The sequence below is a fragment of the Dryobates pubescens genome, chromosome 4 (genome assembly GCF_014839835.1).
Source record: "Dryobates pubescens isolate bDryPub1 chromosome 4, bDryPub1.pri, whole genome shotgun sequence".
NCBI classification, from domain to species: Eukaryota; Metazoa; Chordata; class Aves; order Piciformes; family Picidae; genus Dryobates; species Dryobates pubescens.
The window spans coordinates 19237184-19258617 of NC_071615.1; the positions used below are offsets into that span (position 1 = coordinate 19237184).

General features: G+C 60.1%; 1 protein-coding gene across 1 annotated transcript in view; it reads left to right on the plus strand.

Moving 5' to 3' along the window:
* Nucleotides 1–21276, plus strand: part of RHBDF1 (rhomboid 5 homolog 1) — a 42902-nt gene extending 21626 nt beyond the window's left edge. Inside the window, exons 4-18 of the mRNA XM_054180737.1 lie at nucleotides 4360–4573; nucleotides 6720–6926; nucleotides 7762–7884; nucleotides 8030–8190; nucleotides 10351–10602; nucleotides 11139–11250; nucleotides 12094–12168; nucleotides 12934–13095; nucleotides 13188–13288; nucleotides 14010–14073; nucleotides 17972–18066; nucleotides 18957–19032; nucleotides 19447–19547; nucleotides 19772–19925; nucleotides 20691–21276. Coding sequence (XP_054036712.1) covers nucleotides 4360–4573; nucleotides 6720–6926; nucleotides 7762–7884; nucleotides 8030–8190; nucleotides 10351–10602; nucleotides 11139–11250; nucleotides 12094–12168; nucleotides 12934–13095; nucleotides 13188–13288; nucleotides 14010–14073; nucleotides 17972–18066; nucleotides 18957–19032; nucleotides 19447–19547; nucleotides 19772–19925; nucleotides 20691–21110 — 2317 coding nt within the window. The 3' untranslated portion in view covers nucleotides 21111–21276. The remainder of the gene's footprint in view (nucleotides 1–4359; nucleotides 4574–6719; nucleotides 6927–7761; nucleotides 7885–8029; nucleotides 8191–10350; nucleotides 10603–11138; nucleotides 11251–12093; nucleotides 12169–12933; nucleotides 13096–13187; nucleotides 13289–14009; nucleotides 14074–17971; nucleotides 18067–18956; nucleotides 19033–19446; nucleotides 19548–19771; nucleotides 19926–20690) is intronic.
* Nucleotides 21277–21434: the final 158 nt, after the last annotated feature.

The window sequence follows — 21434 nt, forward strand, 5'->3', positions numbered from 1 at the left end:
CCTCAAACATGCACTACGTGCAGCTTGTTTATAGGGTGGAGAGGCTGGGGAAGTGCAAACCACTTTGGTGCTGGGGGAACAAATTTGCCCCCAGTGCTGCTGCAAGACTGAGAAGACATATGGAGCTACAGTGGGCAAGGCAGGAGGGCTGGAGAGTGGTGGTGAATCTCTCACACACTGAGGAAGCACTGGGGCTGTGGGCAGGTGTGTGGCTGTTGCACCAACAGACCCTGTGACATCTTGCCTGTCCAGGCTCTGAAGGAATTCTGTGGCTCTGGTTGGTGGCTGCATCCCTGCTTGTGCATAATGGTCTGTGCAGGGCTTTTGTATCCTGAGAGTACGTGTGGCCACACAGGGCGTGGCCCAGAGGTGTGCACATGGGTTTGGAAGTCCTGGGAGTCTCCTGCTCAGTGTGCATGTGTGGGTTCAGTGCTATTTTGGGAGTGCTGAGTGGTGTCATGCAGGCTGTTGTGCAGCACGGGGGCGTGTGGGGGTGTGTCCAGGCCTCTTTCTCCTGGAGGAGGGTGACTTCTGCAGTGCTGTGGGGTGTGGGTACGACAGCATGGAGGAGAGTGACTTCTGCAGAGTGCTGCAGGTGCAGCAGTGGGAAGGTCTTTCCAAGGGGCAGACCTGCAGGAGATGCACATGACATGACACTAGACATAAAAGCATGAAATCAGTGGAACAGAAACAAGGGCAGGGAGCTGGAAAGTACCAAGGAAAGGCCTGAAGACCTGTGCTCCATTTAGCAGAACTGGGATTGCAATGGAGAATTGCAGGCTGTGCATCCCTGAAGGTGTCTTGGGGGATTTATTTTGTGAGTCCAGGGAGGCTGACTGCCAGGATTTCTTCTTAGCATAGCCCCCAGAATGTGAAACTGTTTTGGCAGGAGGATTCCACACTGTCCTGTTCCCTGGGGCTTAGAGGATACAGATCAAGTGTGAGCCTAAGGTCAAGCCTGTGTGGTCCAAAACATGGTGTGGGAGTAATTCATGTGCTTGAGTGTAGGCATTTAACACCACCTCCAGTCTTCCAGAGTGACTGAGCTGGACATGCAAGGCAGCAGATGTCAGACAGACTCATCCGACAGGCAAGATCCTGCCAGGGTCATCCAGAAGGGGCCCAGAGCACTTCCAGTGGCATCAGGCACCTGTATGTCAGCAAGTGGTATCTCAGCCTACTGACACCTCCATACTTTCACACTCCACTGTCCAAAGCCAGCCGGGAGGGGCTGTAGCTGGGCATTTGGGTAGAAGGTAGCTGATCAGAGGTCTTGGGGTTGAAGGGTATTGCAGTATCCCTGATACCTTCAGAAGCAAGGGGAGGCCTGTGTCAGAAGTACAGCTGCAACCAAAGGATTCAGCAGCTGGTGTTGTGTGGCTTGAGTCTGGTCTCTTCTCTTGGGTCATGCTCTCAGCTGGAGGCTGCTGTCGTGTGTGGTGTAGCACAATGGCTGCTGACAGGACTATGGAAGGAGCTGGGGAGGTGCTGGCTGCAGGTGGCTACTCCCCTCCACATCCCTGCAGCCCCTTCCCCTCAGCTCTCTTTTCTTTGCAGCAGACAGGTTCGGTTTCAGAGGAGTCAGACCATGCCCCTGCAGGGGCACCGGGGCAGGAGTCCCCTGAGAAAGCGACAGTCCCTGCCCCGATCCTTCTTCAGGTACTGCTAGCACTGAGTGTGAAACCCACCCCTGCATGTGTGTGCAAGGGCTGTTGTGAGCTGCACAGATTCTGGCTGCTGCTGGCCAGGACCACGGTGCCTTCCCAGGGCTGGCCAGGAGGCCTGCAAGCAGGCAGGAGCGAGACAGTTCCCTGTGCTTCTAACCGAGTCAGTTGTCAGCCCTACTGAACGTGTAGGCAGCTGTCAGCGAGCAGCATGGACTAACAAGCTGTCCACCCGCCAGCCTCACTCCCTCCTGCCTGTCCTAACAAGCTGTCAACCTTCTGGCATCCACCGTGGCTGGAACACCTCCCCAGGGCAGCCACAGCACAGCCTGGCTCTGCTGGCATCACTGCAACACGTGGTGCGTACCTGTGTTGGCCCCAGAGCCTCCTCAGGGCAGAAGGGAAAGAAGAGGAAGCAGAACCAAACAGATGCTGCTTATGTTGGACCAGATGGAGCTCAGGAGCTGGTGACTGGAACAGAGCATCCACTCCTTCCCTGTTGACGTGGTGGCTCTTCCTGATCCAAATGTGACTGCCTTATTTTTGAGGTAGAGGTCTCTGTTTACTTACACCAAGGAGATGAGCTACCCCAGCAGTCCTGGGCACCGTGGTGCACCGAGCACCACCTTGTGACTGGAGCCCAGTGAGCCTTTAAATCACACAGTATGACAGGGACTGCTCTCAGTGCCCAGGAGTCCCTTCCTGCCCTACCTTCTTCACTGCTGCCATTGACCAGGTGCCACCTTGGCACTATATCCACCTCTGGTGACAGCTTGCATTTGGTCTTGAGCTTTTGGTGCTGGTGATGTAAGAGCAGGAGCTGACCTCTGGTTTTGGTTTGTTGCTTGTCACAGTGCTCCAGGGAATCTGTAGGATGTGATGGGGCTCCCCAGCTGGACCGGGGCCTTCAGCATCTTGCCAGGGTGCTCCAGATACTCTGTAGTCAGCTCTCCTGGGCTGTCTTCACAGCTCTTTGCCCCAGCCCTGGACCAGTGCTGGTCTCTGGCAGTTCAGGAGTGGTCCTCTCAGTGCTGTGCTGGTGCTGGTCTTTCCAGGCTAGCAGGAGCATGGTTCCAGGGGGCTCTGAGGTGCTGCTCTTGGTGCAGTGGTCTTGCATGGGCACAAATGACTCTCAGCCCTCTCCCTTAGAGGGGTGGCTTGTCACCCAAGGTCACTTTGGTGTTGAAACCTTGTTTCTGGCAGTGTGTGAGAAGCCCTCTGAGGTGTAAGGCTGTTCTGGGCTGTGTGTTGTGCCTGTGCATCTGCGTGGCCAGAGCATGACCTCTGTGCTGTAGGCATGGTTTGGGTCCGCAGACTCTGATGGGATGTGGGTCTGGGGGAGCAGAGCACTGCTCCAAGACATGCATCTACCCTCATGTCTGAGTTCTGGCTCCTTTTGACTTGCTGGACTGTTTGGAGAGGTCAGGTGAGACCCAGCAGTGGCCTATGTGACTTGATGCCTGCTGAAGGGGCTGCTGTGGATCATGGGGGGAAAGGCTGAGGGCAGTGTGATTGGCATCTGCAGGGTTTAGCTGGAGAGGCTGTGGGTGTCAAACTTGCACCTTTTTCACGTGGTGGCAGGACACCTTCACCTCTTGGTTGATGGCATTTTTGCTGGGAAGGGTGCAAAGCACAGGACTAGTTCCCTGTCCCCAGTGCACCAGCTCAGTTCCCCGGGGTGACCCAGCTGTGGCTTTAACCCAGCCTTCACCCCAGTGTGTGCTTTAATGCTTTGCAGTGAGCTGGGAGCTGTGGCTTCTCAGCAGCTGGAAACCCTGCCCCTGGGCTGGGGGGCTGAGGCCAAGGTTTGGGGTTTGGCTTGGAAGGAACTTTCAGGTTTTGATGCTTGGGCCAGAAAGCTGTAGGCTGACACAGCTTGTCCTCTTCTGAGGAGGGATTCACCATGGTGGGAAGGGCTTAGCAGGCTCCAGTGGGCTCTGTAGGTGGACGGTACCAGCTGTCCTGTGGTATTTGTAGGAGGTTGTTAGTCTGACTTACCCTGATCCTTCTGTGCCTTTCTTGGGATTTTGCTTGTGATCCACTGCTCTTCCATGAAAGCAGCCACCTGGCAGCAAACCTACTTCATGGCTCCCACCTTGTGCTCCTGCTTCTGCCATCAGCAGCTCAAAACTGTGTGTGTCTGCCTCAGCGGGGATCAGGACCGTGGCAAACATTTGCCATCGGTGATACCTTGGAGGTGGACAGAAACCCTGCTGCATGAGAAGAATTTGGGGGTATTGTGGGAGTGTGTGTGGGGGAGTCTGGGAGAGAGCAGTGAGTTCTGGTGGCTCTTGGGAGAAGCCCCAGAGCCATGAAACTGCAGTCCCACACTGGGGCCCTAGAGCTGGCCTGCAGATGGTAAGCGTGCTCCGCGGAGCAAACCCAGCCTTTCACCAGCATCTTCTCTCAGCTTCATTTCTGGTGCTTTCTTTTAGAAGAACTCAGACCAAACTGTCCTTTACACACGAGTGGATCTCTCCTGTCATTTTTCAGACTGCTGGTGAACGTTTCTGGCCAGCATCTGTCAGGTTGCTGAAGCCAGCTGAGGCCAGGCGGCGAGATGTTTGTGGGGAAGAGTTCTGCCTGGCTTTGAACTGGGGTGGGCTGGAAGCGACTGCCAGGGCTTTTGTCTTTTGATGGGCATAGTCCAAACAAGCATAATGTTTCTTTGCACTTGTGTGCTGGCATCTTTCAGAGGCACAGCAGACTGGTTTGGGGTGAGCAAAGACAGCGACGCTACTCAGAAGTGGCAGAGGAAGAGCCTCCGCCACTGCAGCCTGCGCTATGGGAAGCTGAAGCCGCAGGTCATCCGGGAGATGGACTTGCCCAGCCAGGACAACATTTCTCTGACCAGCACAGAGACTCCCCCTCCGCTCTATGTCGGGCCCTGCCAGCTGGGCATGCAAAAGGTGAGTACCCTGGGGCAGAGGCAAGGCTAGGGTGAGTTTCCTGCACAGTGTCTTTGCCACTTTAGCAGCCATGACCTATCTGTGGGCTTGAAGTTCTGCCTGTGTGTGTCTGGGATCTGTGCTCAGACACTTCTCAGGTCTCAGATACAGTTTGGCAGACTCCCTCCTTCAGCAGCCTCTCTGCAGTCTCGTTGGCTGAGATCCCTCAGCTATTTGGGTGATGGGCTCAGAGCTCTGTTTGTCCTGTTGTGACTATGGAACTGATTAGATGTGTGCAGCGGGGCCAGGAGCTCAGGCATTTTGCTGCCATTTTGCAAGGACAGAATTGTGTTGTATGTAGAGTGGCTGGTATCCTGGGCCCAAACATACAGCAACAGGCCTGGTGTCACTCAGGAAGCTGACCTTGGTCCTTGTCCCAAACAGTGTGCTCAGCTCAGAGCTGGTTCTGTTTCAGGGCTTCAAAAAGTGTCTCTCGTGGGTCCTCAGAAATGGTTTTGAGTGCCTCAGAGGTACTTGCTGCCCTCAAGTGTGGCCCCAGTCAAGCACATCCAGCTGGCAGCACTTCAGAGCTGACCCACCATGTCTCAGCTCTTCCCTTTGCTCCCTTTGTGGCTGATTACTGTGCATTACTGCAACTGGGGCAAGCAGTGAAACCAATTCCTTCTGCAGCAGGCTAGCCTGTGACCTAAGACCTGGCTGCAGCACTCAAGGAGTGGAGAACACCATGCATCTTCCATTCGGGTTTCATCTTCTCGTGCCCTTTCCTGCTTTCTTAATAGCTGAGCTGTACTGCAGTTAGTCTTTGGTCACAGAAGACTCAGAAATATTGTTGAGCTCTATGTGGGCTACATGGAATCAGAGCATGGCATCAGGAGGTGTGAGGGCATAAAGCTTCGTGTTGAGTGTACAGCTGTGGATTAAAAATGGCTCATAAAGCATCAGGGTACTGCACAGAAGTCTTAGGGGAGCCACAGCTTTGGCAAGATCTGTAGCTGAAGGCTGATTAGTTTGTTTGGGAGAAGTGAGAGCTTTGGCCTGGAGAGCCCAAAGAAGGGCTTGCAGCTCCCGGAAGCTTGCCTGCTTTTCCCAGCTGTTACAGCTCAGCTAATGGGAGCAGATGTAAATATACAGGGAAGCTTCAACAGGGCACTCTTAAGGTCCTGGCTGGCCAGCACCAGAAAGGAAACTGTCTGGAGACACAGCATGGCTCTTCCCAGGGATTGCTGAAGCTCCTGTGCAAATAGCACATTCTCTGACTGCAGAGCCCTGTGGCACAGGAGATGAATGAGACAGCTTAGGAAGGGCTGAAGGAGATGTGGAGTCTCCTGTGAACATTAAGAACATGATGGGTGAAAATAGTCAATGCAGACAAGAGAAAAAGGGGAAGGGAGAAGAGTAGGAGGAGAGGTTTGAGGACTTGCACTTGAGGCTTACAAAAGGTTATTCTGTATCTCCCCACTGTAGAATTGCTTGTTGGTCCATCCATAGATCCATGGAAAGGTTTGGGTTGGGAGGCACCTTAAAGATACCCAGTTCCAGCTGTGGGCAGGGACACCAGTTTGCTCAAGGCCCCATTCACCCTGGCCTTGAACAGCTCCAGGGAGGGGGTATCCGCATCCTTCCTGGGCAACCTGTTCCAGTCTCTCCCCATCCTCACTGCAAACAATTTCTTCCTCCTCTCTAGTCTCAGTCTGCCTTCTCCCAGCTCAAAGCCATTGTTCCTCATCCTGGCACTCCCAGCCCTTGTCCCAAGTCCCTCCCCAGCTCTCCTGGAGCCCTTCAGGTACTGGAAGGTTGTTCTGAGGTCTCCCTGGAGCCTTCTCTTCTCCAGGCTGAACAGCCCCAGCTCTCCCAGCCTGTCCCCATAGGGGAAGTTTTCCATCCCTCTGATCATCTTCATGGCCTCCTTTGGACAGTCTCCAGCAGTTCCATGTCCTTCTTGTGCTGGGGGCCCCAGAGCTGGACAGATTCCAGGCAGGGTCTCAGCAGAGCAGAGGGACAGAATCCCCTCCCTCATCCTGCTGGTCGTCCAGCCTGGTTCTTGGTCAATGCCAGGAGCCACCTCATGGTCTCCAGCTGGAAGGGGGAGGGCTGGGTGGGGAAGGGTTCTGGGGGCGCTGTACTGACAGGCTGCCTCTCTGGGCAGATCATAGACCCCTTGGCCCGCGGGCGAGCCTTCCGTGTGGCGGATGACAGCGAGGGCTGCAGCGTGCCCCACACGCCCATCACGCCGGGCGCCACCTCGCTCTGCTCCTTCACCAGCTCCCGCTCCGGCTTCAGCCGCCTGCCGCGCCGCCGCAAGCGCGAGTCCGTGGCCAAGATGAGCTTCCGAGCCGCTGCCGCCCTCGTCAAGGTAGGCTGGGTGTCGGAAAGCAGCTCTTCCCACAGAGAGAAACTGCCCCTCGGAACGGGCTGCCCGGGCAGGGGGTGGGGTTGGCGTCCCTGGAGGTGTTGCCTGGATGAGGCACTTAGTGCTGCGGTCGAGTTGATTCGGTAGGGTTGGGTGATCGGTTGGACTTGATGGTCTTGGAGGTCTCTTCCAACCTGGCTGATTCTGTGAGTCTGTGAAGGTACTGCCTGTGGGCACGGCCTGGGAGGAGGGTGAGGGGCAAGCAGCTGCCAAGGGCAGGGCCTCAGTGGAGGGCACAAAACTGAGGCACTTCCTGTCCTGCTTCAGCCCCATGTCTAGGAGGCAGGACTTGCAAGAAGCTAGGCTATGGTACAGGTCTTGCTTGCCCTTTGTTGGCCTGAGGGCTTTGATTCACACAGTCAGCAGCCTCAGAGTGTTCCAGTTCAGCCTGGACCTCTGGCTGGTCAGCAGCCAGGGAAAAGCCTAAGGCCCTTACTAGGCAAGTGTCCATCCTGCCACGTGTCTGCTTTCCTGGACCCAGAGACCTTTTAGCTGTGTCCTGTAGCACCCATCTCTGCCATTTGGTCAGCAGTGCTGCACAACACATGGTAGAGGAGCGTGTTAGAAGCCTCACCTGTGTGGGAGATGGGCGCTGCGGATGCAGACGTGGAGTAACTACCACCTGTGAGTCTCACCAGGAAGGCGTCACAGAGGAGCAGCTCTGCTGTGCTCCACGCTCAAGCATGAACCAGCTGAGCACTGTGGCTCCCTGTGTGCTGGGCAGGTGCCTGGGGCGAGGTTCGTGGCAGTGAGGTGACAGCGGGTTGTGTGGCTGCAGGGGCGCTCTGTGAAGGACAGCACCTTGCGGAGGGCTCAGCGGCGCAGCTTCACCCCCGCCAGCTTCCTGGAGGAGGACACGGTGGATTTCCCAGACGAGCTCGACACGTCCTTCTTCGCTCGGGTGAGGGGCAGCACTCTGGCCTGCTGCTGGCCACAGAGGCCTGGCAGGGCAGCGCGTTGCAGAGGGCAGCGCTGCTTTCTGCCAGGGCTGGTGTCTCGGATGTGAAGCTGGCTTCTTCTGATGGGACTTCTGTTTCTCTGCCCAGGAAGGAGTCCTTCATGAAGAGCTTTCCACGTACCCAGATGAAGTGTTCGAGTCACCGTCAGAAGCTGCAATCAAAGATGCTGAAGTGAAACCTCTGGATCAGACAGATCTCACAGGAGGTGCCTTGGACAAAAATGAGCTTGAAAGAAGCCACTTGCTGCTGTGAGTATCCGGGAGGCTGCCAAAGCCTAGCATGGGGTGACCGACCTGTTCAGAGTGGGGCTTCCCGCACGGAGGAAGCTGGGGGTGCTTGGTGCAGAGCTCAAAGAGCAGTGCAGTGATGGATTTCCTTTAAGCCCTGCTTAAGACCTTCTGCCCTGGCTCCCCAGGCATGTGAAAGGTGACTCTGAGGCCACCTCTGCAATCTCTCCAGCAACTTCCAGCTTCATGTGCTGTGTTTGGGAGACCCTGAGGAAACAAAAGACTCTTTAGACCAGCTGTGAGGATGCTGGAGGCCCAGCCTTTGGCTATGGAGAAGGTAAAGAGGAGGAGGCTGCTGCCGTTGCCACAGTCCCCAGGAACAACAGTTCCAGGAGCAGTGTGAAGCACTGTGGAGTGTCAAGCTGGGCCACATTCCTCACTTAAAATGAGAGAAAGGTGTGGCACTGGTGCCCAGAGCCCTACAAGTCTGTGGGTGGTACTGTGCCCTCTGCCTAGATTTTTTCCACCTGAGTAACTGGTACTGAGTAATTGCTCCGTGTCGTTTCCGAGTCAGCTCCAGCTTAGCTGGCAGCTCACCCCGGCATGGAGCTCTGCTGGGTGTGAACATGGAGCAGACTGGGAGGTCCTTGGTGTAGCTCTGCTGCTCAGGGCCCATCTTGCTCTGTTGGTGCTTTGCCTTCCAGTGTTTCCAAGAACTTGACTCAGCCTTAACAGAAATGGAAGCAGCAAATAGTGGGAGTTTGTTGTCACTCCTCTTAGATGGTCTCAGCCTTCTTGGCTCTGTTTGGCTCTCCTTAAATAGTTTTATTTATTGAGGAAACACATTTCTTCCACACTTCAGAGAGCTGCTATCAGAATCACAGTAGGGTGCCCTTCTAGGTGCCCAGGTATTTATTTTGGCACAGGCTGATAGCCCAGCACCAGAAACACTGGGAAACAGCAGGTCTGTAACACAGAAACCACTTCAGCTCCTGGTGCAAGGGCAGACTGTGGTGGAATCCACACTTTCTGCTAGAGACAAGCTGGAACTTACAGTTTCATAACAATACATCTGCTTGGGGCAGGATTGGCAATAGTTGAACTTCTGTAGCAATGTTTTTGGCCAAAGAGGTTCAGATTCCCCAGATCCTGTTGCTTGTCCATACTTCAGAGCTGCTGTGAGCTCTCAAAGATGCTCTGGTGATCTTTCAGAAAGAAGTTTGTAACCTGGCTTCTCTGAACGCTCCTGGCAACCATTGTCTTGGTGCAGGGGAAGCCAGAGAAGGTAAACTAGGCTGGAGCACATCAGAGGTATGGCTACTACGGTGCTGAGCAACGAGCAAGGGTGAAAGGGTGGTCAGGGTCCGAAGACTGCAGACCTGACCTCCAGATTGCTGTTCAAGAGCAAAGAAATAGAAAACCATCTGGATATGATGGAGGCTTAAGAAGCAGGTCCTTGTCTTCCCCCAGCTGCTACTCAGCCCAGCTGTAGTGGCACAGCCAGAGGGTCTGCTGCTACCAAAGACCAGGGAAGGGCTGCTTCCCATTGCTGTGACATGCAGAAGGAAACTATTCACAGGATTACAGAATGGTGAGGTTTGGAAGGGACCTCTGGAGATTATTCAGTGCAACCCCTCTGCTAAAGCAGGGGCACCCACAGCAGCTTGCCCAGGAGCACAGTGACCATCTGGGGTTGGAAGCTCTCCAGAGAGCTCCACAACCTCTCTGGGCAGCCTGCTCCAGAGCTCAGTCACTCTCACAGCAAAGAATTTTCTCCTCCTCTTCAGACGGAACCCCCTGGGTTCCAGTTTATGCCCATTGCCCCTTGTCCTGTCACTGGGCACCAATGACAAGAGTCTGACCCCACCCTTTTGCACCACAACCCTTATCTCTTGCTAAGCATTGCTCAGATGCCCTCTGGGCTGCTCTTCTCCAGGCTCTCAGCCCCAGGGCTCTCAGCCTTTGCTCCTCACAGAGATGCTCCAGGCCCCTCAGCATCCTCCTAGCCTCTGCTGGACTCTTTTCAGCAGTTCCCTGTCTCTCTTGAACTGGGAAGCCCACAACTGGACCCAGCACACCTCACTGTAGTCTCACTGGGATGAAGTAGAGAGGGAGAAGAACCTCCCTTGACCTGCTGGTGGCGTTCTCCTCGGATCACTGGTGTCCTGCTTTGACTTGCAGGCCGCTGGAGCGCGGCTGGAGGAAGCAGAAGGACGGGGCCCTGGCACAGCCCAAGGTGCGCTTGCGGCAGGAGGTGGTGAGCGTCAGCCCTCAGAAGCGCGGGCAGCGCATCGCCGTGCCCGTCAGGAAGCTCTTTGCCAAGGAGAAGAGGCCCTATGGCCTGGGCATGGTGGGCAAGCTGACAAACAGGACCTACCGCAAGCGCATCGACAGCTACGTCAAGCGGCAGATCGAGGACATGGATGACCACAGGTGAGAGCTGCACTCACAGAGGAGGTCCCAGCCAAAGGAGGGAGGGAGGGAGGGGGAAGGAGTGCTGGTGCCCCTGGGCCACTCGGGGTGGTTGGGTGCAACCTGCTGGATGCAGACCCTCCAGTTCGCATCTCCTGCATCAGGACCACAGCTTGCTTTGGGTGTCTGGACCTCCGCTACCTGGAGGGCCTGCAGATCGCTGCCCCACCACTGCTGTCCTGTGCTGAACACAGGCTCAGATATCCCTGCCACTCAGCATCCCTTCCCCCATCCCCAGCATCCCCTCCCCCCAGCATGCTGGCATCAGGCTTAGCAGTTCTCCTGGTGCCTTCCTGGGAAAGGAGGCCTTGCCCATTGTCACGGGCAGCAAGACCTTAGGTCACTGCCCCCAGTCTTGGGCATCCCTAAGTGATCTGGCTCCTGTACCCCAGGTTCTCCCAAGGCCCCTGGGGAAAACCAGCAGCTTTTCTTCTGTGCCCTGAGATGTGATACTCCTGGATTTCTGCCTCTGATCTTCTCCCCTTCCCTCCCCCCAGGCCTTTCTTCACGTACTGGGTCACCTTTGTGCATTCCCTCATCACCATCCTGGCCGTGTGCATCTACGGCATCGCCCCCGTGGGGTTCTCGCAGCACGAAACGGTGGATTCTGTGAGTGGATCCTCTTGGCTTCCTGCAGCCTGATGGGCTCTGTGCCTTCGGCTGGGCCTCTTTTGTCCTCGGCACATTGGCCACTTGCCTGAGGGCCATTTGGGGGCTGCCTGCAGCATCTCTGAGCCCCCCACTGCCTTCTCTCCCTTCTGCGGCCACATTGCCCTTGACATCAAGGTATATCCAGCACAGACAGTGGGCTCTCTCCAGGCTCTGTGCTGGGAGCCCATCCAAACAACTTGTTCCCCTCCTGCTGGAGACCAGAAGGATGTTCATGGCAGGGAAAGCTTTCAAACCTGAGTTAAGTTTTCACAACAGTTGGAGCACTTTGCTTCTGCCAGGAGCAGGAGTGACTTGTCTGACTTTGAGAGCTGATCTTGAAGCTGTTTGTAGGCTGCCCATGTGATGTTGAAGGTCGCTGGGGTACCTACCTCTACAGCTTTGTCCCTGATCCATGCAGGGCATGCCCTGGGGACCTTCTCACCTCCGTGTCTGACAGCTTGCAGAGCACAGTCACCAGCACCTGGGCCTATGTTGCCAGCAGGTGCTGCTTTATGCTTCTGAGCTGTGCAAAGCTTTTTGCAGGCTCTCCAGCTCCTCCCAGGTCTCCAGGCCCTGGGATTTCTTGAAAGTTGAAGTAAGCCAGTGTGAAATCTGAAGATCCCAGGCTTTGATGGGAGCTTGCCTGTGGTCCTGCAGAAGACCAGTTTGAGAGAAGTGTGTGCCGGCTGTAGGCTGTGGACATGGTGTTCATGCTGGGGGCTGTTTTGCACAGCCCCTGCTGCTTGCCCTGCTGCCCCTGCTGGCAGGAGCTCAGGGGGCCTTTGCTTTCCCTCCTTGCAGGTCTTGCGAAACAGAGGGGTTTATGAGAACGTCAAATATGTTCAGCAGGAGAACTTCTGGATTGGCCCCAGCTCAGTGAGTGTCCTTGCCTGGGACTGCCGGGGCACTGTGCTGCAGGGAACAAAGCCCTCCACTCCTTGGAGCATGATGCTAGCAGCTGCCACTGGGACTTCCTATGGGGTCCTGCCCTCAATGGCAGAATGCAGTGGTGCTCCCAGCCCCTGCTTCCCTGCAGAATGGGCTACCTGGAGGCTGGGTTGGAGCTTGGCACTCCTGCTTTGTGCCCTGTTCCTACAAGGCCAAGAGAACATGGTGGAGTCATATGGTGTGTGATAGAAAAAAGTTCTATACAGAAAGAGTGATTGCACATTGGAATGGGCTGCCTGGGGAGGTGGTGGAGTCGCCATCACTGGAGGTTTTTAGGAGGAGACTTGACGGGGTGCTTGGTGCCATGGGTTAGTTGTTTGGGTGGTGTTGGATTGGTTGATGGGTTGGACACAATGATCTTGAAGGTCTCTTCCAACCTGGTTTATTCTATGTATTCTATAGCTTTCCTGATGCTGTTTCTCCTGGGAAAGGTTGGCATGTTCTGAAGTTTCCTTCCTTGGACACAGTGCTGGCCTTTCTGGGGCCATGGGCAAGGGAATCCCTAAATTTTTATTCCAGGCTTGCCTTTTTCAAAGCAAAATTGGGAGTGTGCCTGACACGTGCTGTGCTGCAGCACGCAGGACTTGGCCCCAGAGTCCTGAGAGGGGTACCCCTTGAGTTCCCTCAGCCTGTTCCTGCCCCAGGCAATCCTCACCTCCCCCTTGGCTGAGCTGATGTTTCCGTCTCTGCCAGGAGGCCCTGATCCACCTAGGGGCCAAGTTCTCTCCGTGCATGAGGCAGGACCAGCAGGTGCACAGCTTCATCAGTGCCAAGAGGGAGAAGGAGAAGCACTCGGCCTGCTGCGTGCGCAACGACAAGTCAGGCTGCGTGCAGACCTCGGAGGAGGAGTGCTCGGTGAGTGTGGTGACCCTGCAGCCTCAGGGCCACTCCTGCTGATGCCTCTCCCGCCCTGGCCTCCGTGCTGACACCTCTCCTCTCTCCTGCAGTCCACGCTGGCTGTGTGGGTGAAATGGCCTCAGCACCCCAGCACCCCAACGCTGGCAGGAAGCAAGAGGCAATTTGGGTCTGTTTGTCATCAGGATCCCAGGTAGGTCCTTGCCAGCCCAGCTGCCATCCTGAGTGGGGCAGGGCTGCTGTGACAGTAAAATCAGAGGCATGGAATCCCAGACTAGCTGAGCACTGGGTGGGACAGCAGCAGCTCTGGAGACCAAGGGACACAGGGTCAGTGCTGTCCCTTCCTGCCCCAATGTCACAAGGGAGGCTGAGGCACAGCACAACCATCTTTCATCTTTCTGCTTACCCCTGTTCTCCACAGCTATTAGCTGCCCACCTGCACAGGGGCCTGTGGTGAGCTGAGGGTGACTTCCTCATCCTTCTCCCCCTCCTCACCTGCTCTCCCAGTCTCCTTTCCTGGGGTGCAGCAGTCAAGTTCCCAGCACACCTCTTTCCCAGAGAGAGCCCTGCCAGCTTCTGGGTGCCCCACATGCCTTTGTCCTCATTACCATGGGCTGGTGTAGAGCTGAGACCAGCTGAATGCCCACCTTTGGTGGTGTGTCCACCTGGAAAGGAGCCAGTGACTTGCTGGGCAGCTGCTTCATGCTGGGGCCCTGCTCTCTGCTCACTGAGGGACTGTGGCTTTCATCTGCACAGCTATGGCTGCTGTTGCCATCACCTAGCCTCTTGCAGAGACAGAGGGGAGCTATGGGACTGCAGCCCGGGGACAGGGACAGTTTGGTGGCCCGGGGGGATCCTGCCTGGTGCTGGGGAAGGCAACTTCTCGGGCTAAACTCTGCTTTGTGTTGCTGCAGGGTGTGTGAGCAGCCAGCCTCGATGGAACCCCACGAGTGGCCAGATGACATCACCAAATGGCCGGTGAGCATGGCAGGGGGGCCGGCAGGGGGCCGGCCATTAGGGTGGCGGCAGGGCGGCACAGGGGGGCGGCAGGGCGGCACAGGGGGCCGGCACAGGGGGCCGGCGGGGCGGCCTAGGGGGCCGGCAGGGCGGCACAGGGGGCCGGCAGGGCGGCATAGGGGGGCGGCAGCGGGGGGCGGCATAGAGGGGCCGGCAGGGCGGCAGCGGGGGGTGGCATAGAGGGGCCGGCAGGGCGGCAGCGGGGGGCGGCATAGAGGGGCCGGCAGGGCGGCAGCGGGGGGCGGCATAGAGGGGCCAGCAGGGCGGCAGCGGGGGGCGGCATAGAGGGGCAGGCAGGGCGGCAGTGGGGGGCGGCATAGAGGGGCAGGCAGGGCGGCAGTGGGGGGCGGCATAGGGGGCCGGCAGGGCGGCAGCGGGGGGCAGCATAGAGGGGCCGGCAGGGCGGCAGCGGGGGGCGGCATAGAGGGGCCGGCAGGGCGGCAGCGGGGGGCGGCATAGAGGGGCAGGCAGGGCGGCAGCAGGGGGGCGGCATAGAGGGGCAGGCAGGGCGGCAGCGGGGGGCGGCATAGAGGGGCCGGCAGGGCGGCAGCGGGGGGCGGCATAGAGGGGCCGGCAGGGCGGCAGCGGGGGGCGGCATAGAGGGGCAGGCAGGGCGGCAGCGGGGGGCGGCATAGAGGGGCAGGCAGGGCGGCAGCGGGGGGCGGCATAGAGGGGCAGGCAGGGCGGCAGCGGGGTCGGCATAGGGGGCCGGCAGGGCGGCATAGGGGGGCGGCAGCGGGGGGCGGCATAGAGGGGCCGGCAGGGCGGCAGCGGGGGGCGGCATAGAGGGGCCGGCAGGGCGGCAGCGGGGGGCGGCATAGAGGGGCCGGCAGGGCGGCAGCGGGGGGCGGCATAGAGGGGCCGGCAGGGCGGCAGCGGGGGGCGGCATAGAGGGGCAGGCAGGGCGGCAGTGGGGGGCGGCATAGAGGGGCAGGCAGGGCGGCAGTGGGGGGCGGCATAGGGGGCCGGCAGGGCGGCAGCGGGGGGCAGCATAGAGGGGCCGGCAGGGCGGCAGCGGGGGGCGGCATAGAGGGGCCGGCAGGGCGGCAGCGGGGGGCGGCATAGAGGGGCAGGCAGGGCGGCAGCAGGGGGGCGGCATAGAGGGGCAGGCAGGGCGGCAGCGGGGGGCGGCATAGAGGGGCCAGCAGGGCGGCAGCGGGGGGCGGCATAGAGGGGCAGGCAGGGCGGCAGCGGGGGGCGGCATAGAGGGGCAGGCAGGGCGGCAGTGGGGGGCGGCATAGGGGGCCGGCAGGGCGGCAGCGGGGGGCAGCATAGAGGGGCCGGAAGGGCGGCAGCGGGGGGCGGCATAGAGGGGCCGGCAGGGCGGCAGCGGGGGGCGGCATAGAGGGGCAGGCAGGGCGGCAGCAGGGGGGCGGCATAGAGGGGCAGGCAGGGCGGCAGCGGGGGGCGGCATAGAGGGGCAGGCAGGGCGGCAGCGGGGGGCGGCATAGAGGGGCAGGCAGGGCGGCAGCGGGGGGCGGCATCGAGGGGCAGGCAGGGCGGCAGCGGGGGGCGGCATAGAGGGGCAGGCAGGGCGGCAGCGGGGTCGGCATAGGGGGTAGGCAGGGCGGCAGCGGGGGGCGGCATAGGGGGCCGGCAGGGCGGCAGCGGGGGGCGGCATAGAGGGGCAGGCAGGGCGGCAGCGGGGGGCGGCATGGAGGGGCAGGCAGGGCGGCAGCGGGGGGCGGCATAGAGGGGCAGGCAGGGCGGCAGCGGGGGGCGGCAAAGGGGTAGGCAGGGCGGCAGCGGGGGGCGGCATAGAGGGGCAGGCAGGGCGGCAGCGGGGGGCGGCATGTAGGGGCAGGCAGGGCGGCAGCGGGGGGCGGCATAGAGGGGCAGGCAGGGCGGCAGCGGGGTCGGCATAGGGGGTAGGCAGGGCGGCAGCGGGGGGCGGCATAGGGGGCCGGCAGGGCGGCAGCGGGGGGCGGCATAGAGGGGCAGGCAGGGCGGCAGCGGGGGGCGGCATAGGGGGCCGGCAGGGCGGCAGCAGGGGGCGGCATAGGGGGCCGGCAGGGCGGCAGCGGGGGGCGGCATAGGGGGCCGGCAGGGCGGCAGCGGGGGGCGGCATAGAGGGGCAGGCAGGGCGGCAGCGGGTGGCGGCATAGAGGGGCCGGCAGGGCGGCAGCGGGGGGCGGCATAGAGGGGCAGGCAGGGCGGCAGCAGGGGGGCGGCATAGAGGGGCAGGCAGGGCGGCAGCGGGGGGCGGCATAGAGGGGCAGGCAGGGCGGCAGCGGGGGGCGGCATAGAGGGGCAGGCAGGGCGGCAGCGGGGGGCGGCATGGAGGGGCAGGCAGGGCGGCAGCGGGGGGCGGCATAGAGGGGCAGGCAGGGCGGCAGCGGGGTCGGCATAGGGGGTAGGCAGGGCGGCAGCGGGGGGCGGCATAGGGGGCCGGCAGGGCGGCAGCGGGGGGCGGCATAGAGGGGCAGGCAGGGCGGCAGCGGGGGGCGGCATAGGGGGCCGGCAGGGCGGCAGCGGGGGGCGGCATAGAGGGGCCGGCAGGGCGGCAGCGGGGGGCGGCATAGAGGGGCAGGCAGGGCGGCAGCAGGGGGGCGGCATAGAGGGGCAGGCAGGGCGGCAGCGGGGGGCGGCATAGAGGGGCAGGCAGGGCGGCAGCGGGGGGCGGCATAGAGGGGCAGGCAGGGCGGCAGCGGGGGGCGGCATGGAGGGGCAGGCAGGGCGGCAGCGGGGGGCGGCATAGAGGGGCAGGCAGGGCGGCAGCGGGGTCGGCATAGGGGGTAGGCAGGGCGGCAGCGGGGGGCGGCATAGGGGGCCGGCAGGGCGGCAGCGGGGGGCGGCATAGAGGGGCAGGCAGGGCGGCAGCGGGGGGCGGCATAGGGGGCCGGCAGGGCGGCAGCAGGGGGCGGCATAGGGGGCCGGCAGGGCGGCAGCGGGGGGCGGCATAGGGGGCCGGCAGGGCGGCAGCGGGGGGCGGCATAGAGGGGCAGGCAGGGCGGCAGCGGGTGGCGGCATAGAGGGGCAGGCAGGGCGGCAGCGGGGGGCGGCATAGAGGGGCAGGCAGGGCGGCAGCGGGGGGCAGCATAGAGGGGCAGGCAGGGCGGCAGCAGGGGGGCGGCATAGAGGGGCAGGCAGGGCGGCAGCGGGGGGCAGCATAGAGGGGCAGGCAGGGCGGCAGCAGGGGGGCGGCATAGAGGGGCAGGCAGGGCGGCAGCGGGGGGCGGCATAGAGGGGCAGGCAGGGCGGCAGCGGGGTCGGCATAGGGGGCCGGCAGGGCGGCAGCGGGGGGTGGCATAGAGGGGCAGGCAGGGCGGCAGCAGGGGGGCGGCATAGAGGGGCAGGCAGGGCGGCAGCGGGGGGCGGCATAGAGGGGCAGGCAGGGCGGCAGCGGGGGGCAGCATAGGGGGCCGGCAGGGCGGCAGCAGGGGGCGGCATAGAGGGGCAGGCAGGGCGGCAGCAGGGGGCGGCATAGGGGCCCGGCAGGGTGGCATAAGGGGGAGGCAAGGGGGCCGGCTTAGGGGGCCGGCATAGGGGGCCAGCCTGGGGGCATGGGCGGCCGGCAGGGCAGCATGGGGCCTGCAGGGCAGCTGGCAGCTGCATGCCACTGTGCAGAGCCACAGCTGTGTTGGTGGATGGGGGTGGTCCTCTGCTTTGCTGTCACAGACACCTGATCAGGGCATCCACAGCCCTGTCCAGCCAAGACTCAAAGCTCTTCCACAACAAAGTTCCCCTGGGCCCACTAAAGCCCTGGGCCCTGCCAAGGGAACAGGGGGATGGGCTCTTCTTATCCCTTGGTGCTGACTGAGGCTCAGGCCTCAGGTGGGGTGTCAGGAACCATCCTGCTGCCAAGAGAGAGGCCCCAAGGGGCTGTGGCTTCTGACTGCAGCCCACTGTTGTGTTCCAGATTTGCACCAAGAACAGTGCTGGCAATTACACCAACCACCTGCACATGGACTGTGTGATCACAGGCCGGCCCTGCTGCATCGGGACCAAAGGAAGGTAAGGAGCTCTTCCTGTGTGGAGAGGAGCTGGCTCTCAGGGTGAGGCACAGGGGGTCCTTCTTGGGTTGCAGACACAGCCATTTGTCCTTTGTCCTTCCCACATGCAGCCCAGAGCCCTGCTGGGGAGTTGGCCAGGGAGCCATGCCAGGTTTCCCAAATGCAGCAGGGCTGTGGGATGAGCAGGAGACAGCAGCCAGCCTGTGCCTTTGGTGCAGCAGGGTAGCTCACCCAACTGCTGCTGCAGTTGGAGGGACCCACATTTTAATGGGAATTGGGAAGGGCCAGCTTGGTCCTGACAGGCTACACTGGCCCCAGTCTGGAGTCCCTGAGCATGCCAGGAGATGTCAGGAAGCAACATGCTCTGGGTTTGACAAAGAACAAGATGCTGTTCTTCCTGATACTGCTTCTCAGCTTGAGTAGTTCCCTGGTGCTTGGGCCTGACTTTCCCAGCTAGGGAGAACAATCAGTGCTGTCCAAGGAACTTCTCTGTTCCTAGAAGCCATGATCAGGATGTTCTTGGCCTCACCCCTCCTTTTCCACTGTCAGCTACAGAGGCCCAAGGACTACAGCCCCAGCTGCCCCAAGCTCTGGTGGCCCTTTCTCAACATTTACAGCTCAGCTTGCACTTGTTCTGGAGGCCCTCTGTGCAGAGCACCAGGCTGTGGAGGGATCTCAGGCCTGTCTGGGGAGAGAAGCAGGAGGGGTGTCTGTAGGGTGGCACTGAGCTCAAGTGGGAGCGTACTGCTGCAGACACTGCAGCACGTCAGGGGCAGCTGAAGGCAGCAGTTCCCCCCAGCAGCCTTGGGGAGTGGCAGTGGGTGGCCTGGGAGGGCACAGGAGGGTCCCATGTGACTTGTTCCTTGTTTTGAGCACTTGTGCCTCCTGCAGGTGTGAGATAACCTCCCGTGAGTATTGTGAGTTCATGCGGGGCTACTTCCATGAGGAGGCAACACTCTGCTCTCAGGTGAGTGCAGCTGGGGGCTGCCCTCCTCCCTCCCTTAGCAGCTTGGTGGTTTGAGGGCTGCTGTGCTGCAGTGTAGGTAGGAGTCTCATGACCTGTCCCACCCTGATCCCAGAGGAAGCTGCTCATCCAGGCTGTAGTGGCAGAGCTTGCATCCATCTGTCTGTCCCTCCTTAGAATTGGGCTGGCAGCTGTGACAGCCCAACACAGGCCCACTGGGGAAGCAGCAGAGAACACAACCCTCCTGCCCCCTTCATGCACGAATGCCTCAGTTGTGTGTGGGGTGCAGAATGAGGGCAGAGAGCTGCCCAGGTGTAGCTTGGTGTTGGGATGTGACACAGAGGAGAACCCCTCTCAGCGTCAGCTCTGGGTACAGGCCATGCTGGCTGGCACACCTCACAGCCCCTTCTGCCCTAGGTGCACTGCATGGATGACGTCTGTGGACTCCTCCCTTTCCTGAACCCAGAAGTCCCTGACCAGTTCTACCGCCTCTGGCTCTCACTTTTCCTGCACGCTGGGTAAGCACAGGGACAAAGCTGCTGCTGTCCTGGGTAGGGAACCCTGAGCCCTGACACTGCTGAGGCTTCTTCTGCCAGCCCCTTCCCTGGGCCCCTGAGCTGTTGTCTCTGCTGGGAGGGATGTTAGAGGTGTGGGCAAGGCCAGACCAGGAGCTCTTAGCAAGGTCCAGCAGAGGGGTGACTGCAGTGGCTGCTGCTTCAGCTCTGTACTCTGAACTTGGCAGGATCCTGCACTGTCTGGTTTCAGTCTGTTTCCAAATGACGATCCTGCGGGACCTAGAGAAGCTGGCAGGATGGCATCGCATCTCTATCATCTACCTGCTCAGTGGCATCACTGGGAACCTTGCCAGTGCAATATTTCTACCCTACAGAGCAGAGGTGGGTCTCCTGCAGACTAGGGTCCTGGGGACTTGCCCTAGATGATCTTTGAGGTCTTTTCCAACCTTATTGATTCTATGATTCAACATGAGCCTTCTCTGCACGTCTGTGCCTCTCTGGCAGAGGCAGACACCAGAGCTGGGCTCCTCTCTGCACCGTGGGCCTTGCACAGAGTTGTAGCACCACAACCATCACCTAGGTGCTGAGCACTAACAAGTCTGCAGAGTACCCTGGGCTTGTCGAGGGTCTGGCCCAGTCTGGCTGCAGCAAGCAAGCTGCTGATGAACTGGGAATTAAGAGATGTAGCTGCTGCCAGGGACCTTCCACATGTGAGTGGCAGGCAGGAGATGGGCAAAGAGCAGAGTTCACTTTCCCCAGACCGTCCAGGCCTGCCCCTGTGTCACAGCTGGAGAAGTCTGATGTGACTGTCCTGCATCACAAGACTGTGACAGGACCTGGAGGATCTTCTAGGTCCCTCAAAAGGAAGAGTGCATGGTGGGTGGGGGGAGCCAGGAGACTGCCTCTGGGGGCTTCTCCCCTCTGGGAACTTACACCAGATGTGTCCTCCTTAAAGTCTGTTCTGGTGATTGTTGGCCTCACAGCTCCATGGGTCCTAAATCAAACCAGGCCCTGTAATGCCTTGACCGCCTCCTAAGGATGAAGCTTCAGAGGAGCTGAATCACCACCGACTGCTGCCTGGAGCTGGCTGCAGGAGCCAGGCAGGGCCAGGAGCCTGATGTTACCTGTGGTGCTCTTCTTCTGCAGGTCGGCCCTGCAGGATCCCAGTTTGGGATTCTGGCCTGTCTCTTTGTGGAGCTGTTCCAGAGCTGGCAAATCCTGGCACGCCCCTGGAGGGCCTTCTTCAAGCTGCTGGCCGTGGTGCTCTTCCTTTTTGCCTTTGGCCTCCTGCCTTGGATCGATAACTTTGCTCACATTTCAGGATTTATCAGCGGCTTCTTCCTCTCCTTTGCCTTCCTGCCCTACATTAGCTTTGGGAAGTTTGATCTGTACAGGAAGCGATGCCAGATCATAGTCTTCCAGCTCATCTTCATCGCCCTCTTCTCAGGACTGGTGATCCTCTTCTACTTCTACCCCATCAAGTGCGAGTGGTGCGAGTTCCTCACCTGCATCCCCTTCACAGACAAGTTCTGCGAGAAGTACGACCTGGACACGCAGCTCCACTGACCGGCGGGGCCCGGCGTCTCCAGCGGGCACTGGAGAGGGCCTGCCTCTGCCTCTGCTGTGCCACCTCCCTGGGGACAAAGCCTCTAACCCCATGACCCTTCTAACCCTGCCCCTGGATAATTTAAACTGCCTCCCCAGCCCTCGGGGTTTGCCTTATCTTAGAGGACTCTGAAGACCCAGCGGTTGTGCCTTGTTCCACGGTATTGAACCTCCTCTGCTGCCATGGTTTTTATTACACTAAGTTTCAATACTACATTTTTAACCAGACTTGTTTACTGCTGCTAAGGTGGTGATTAAAGGTGAGGTAGCGTTTTAGCTACTGTT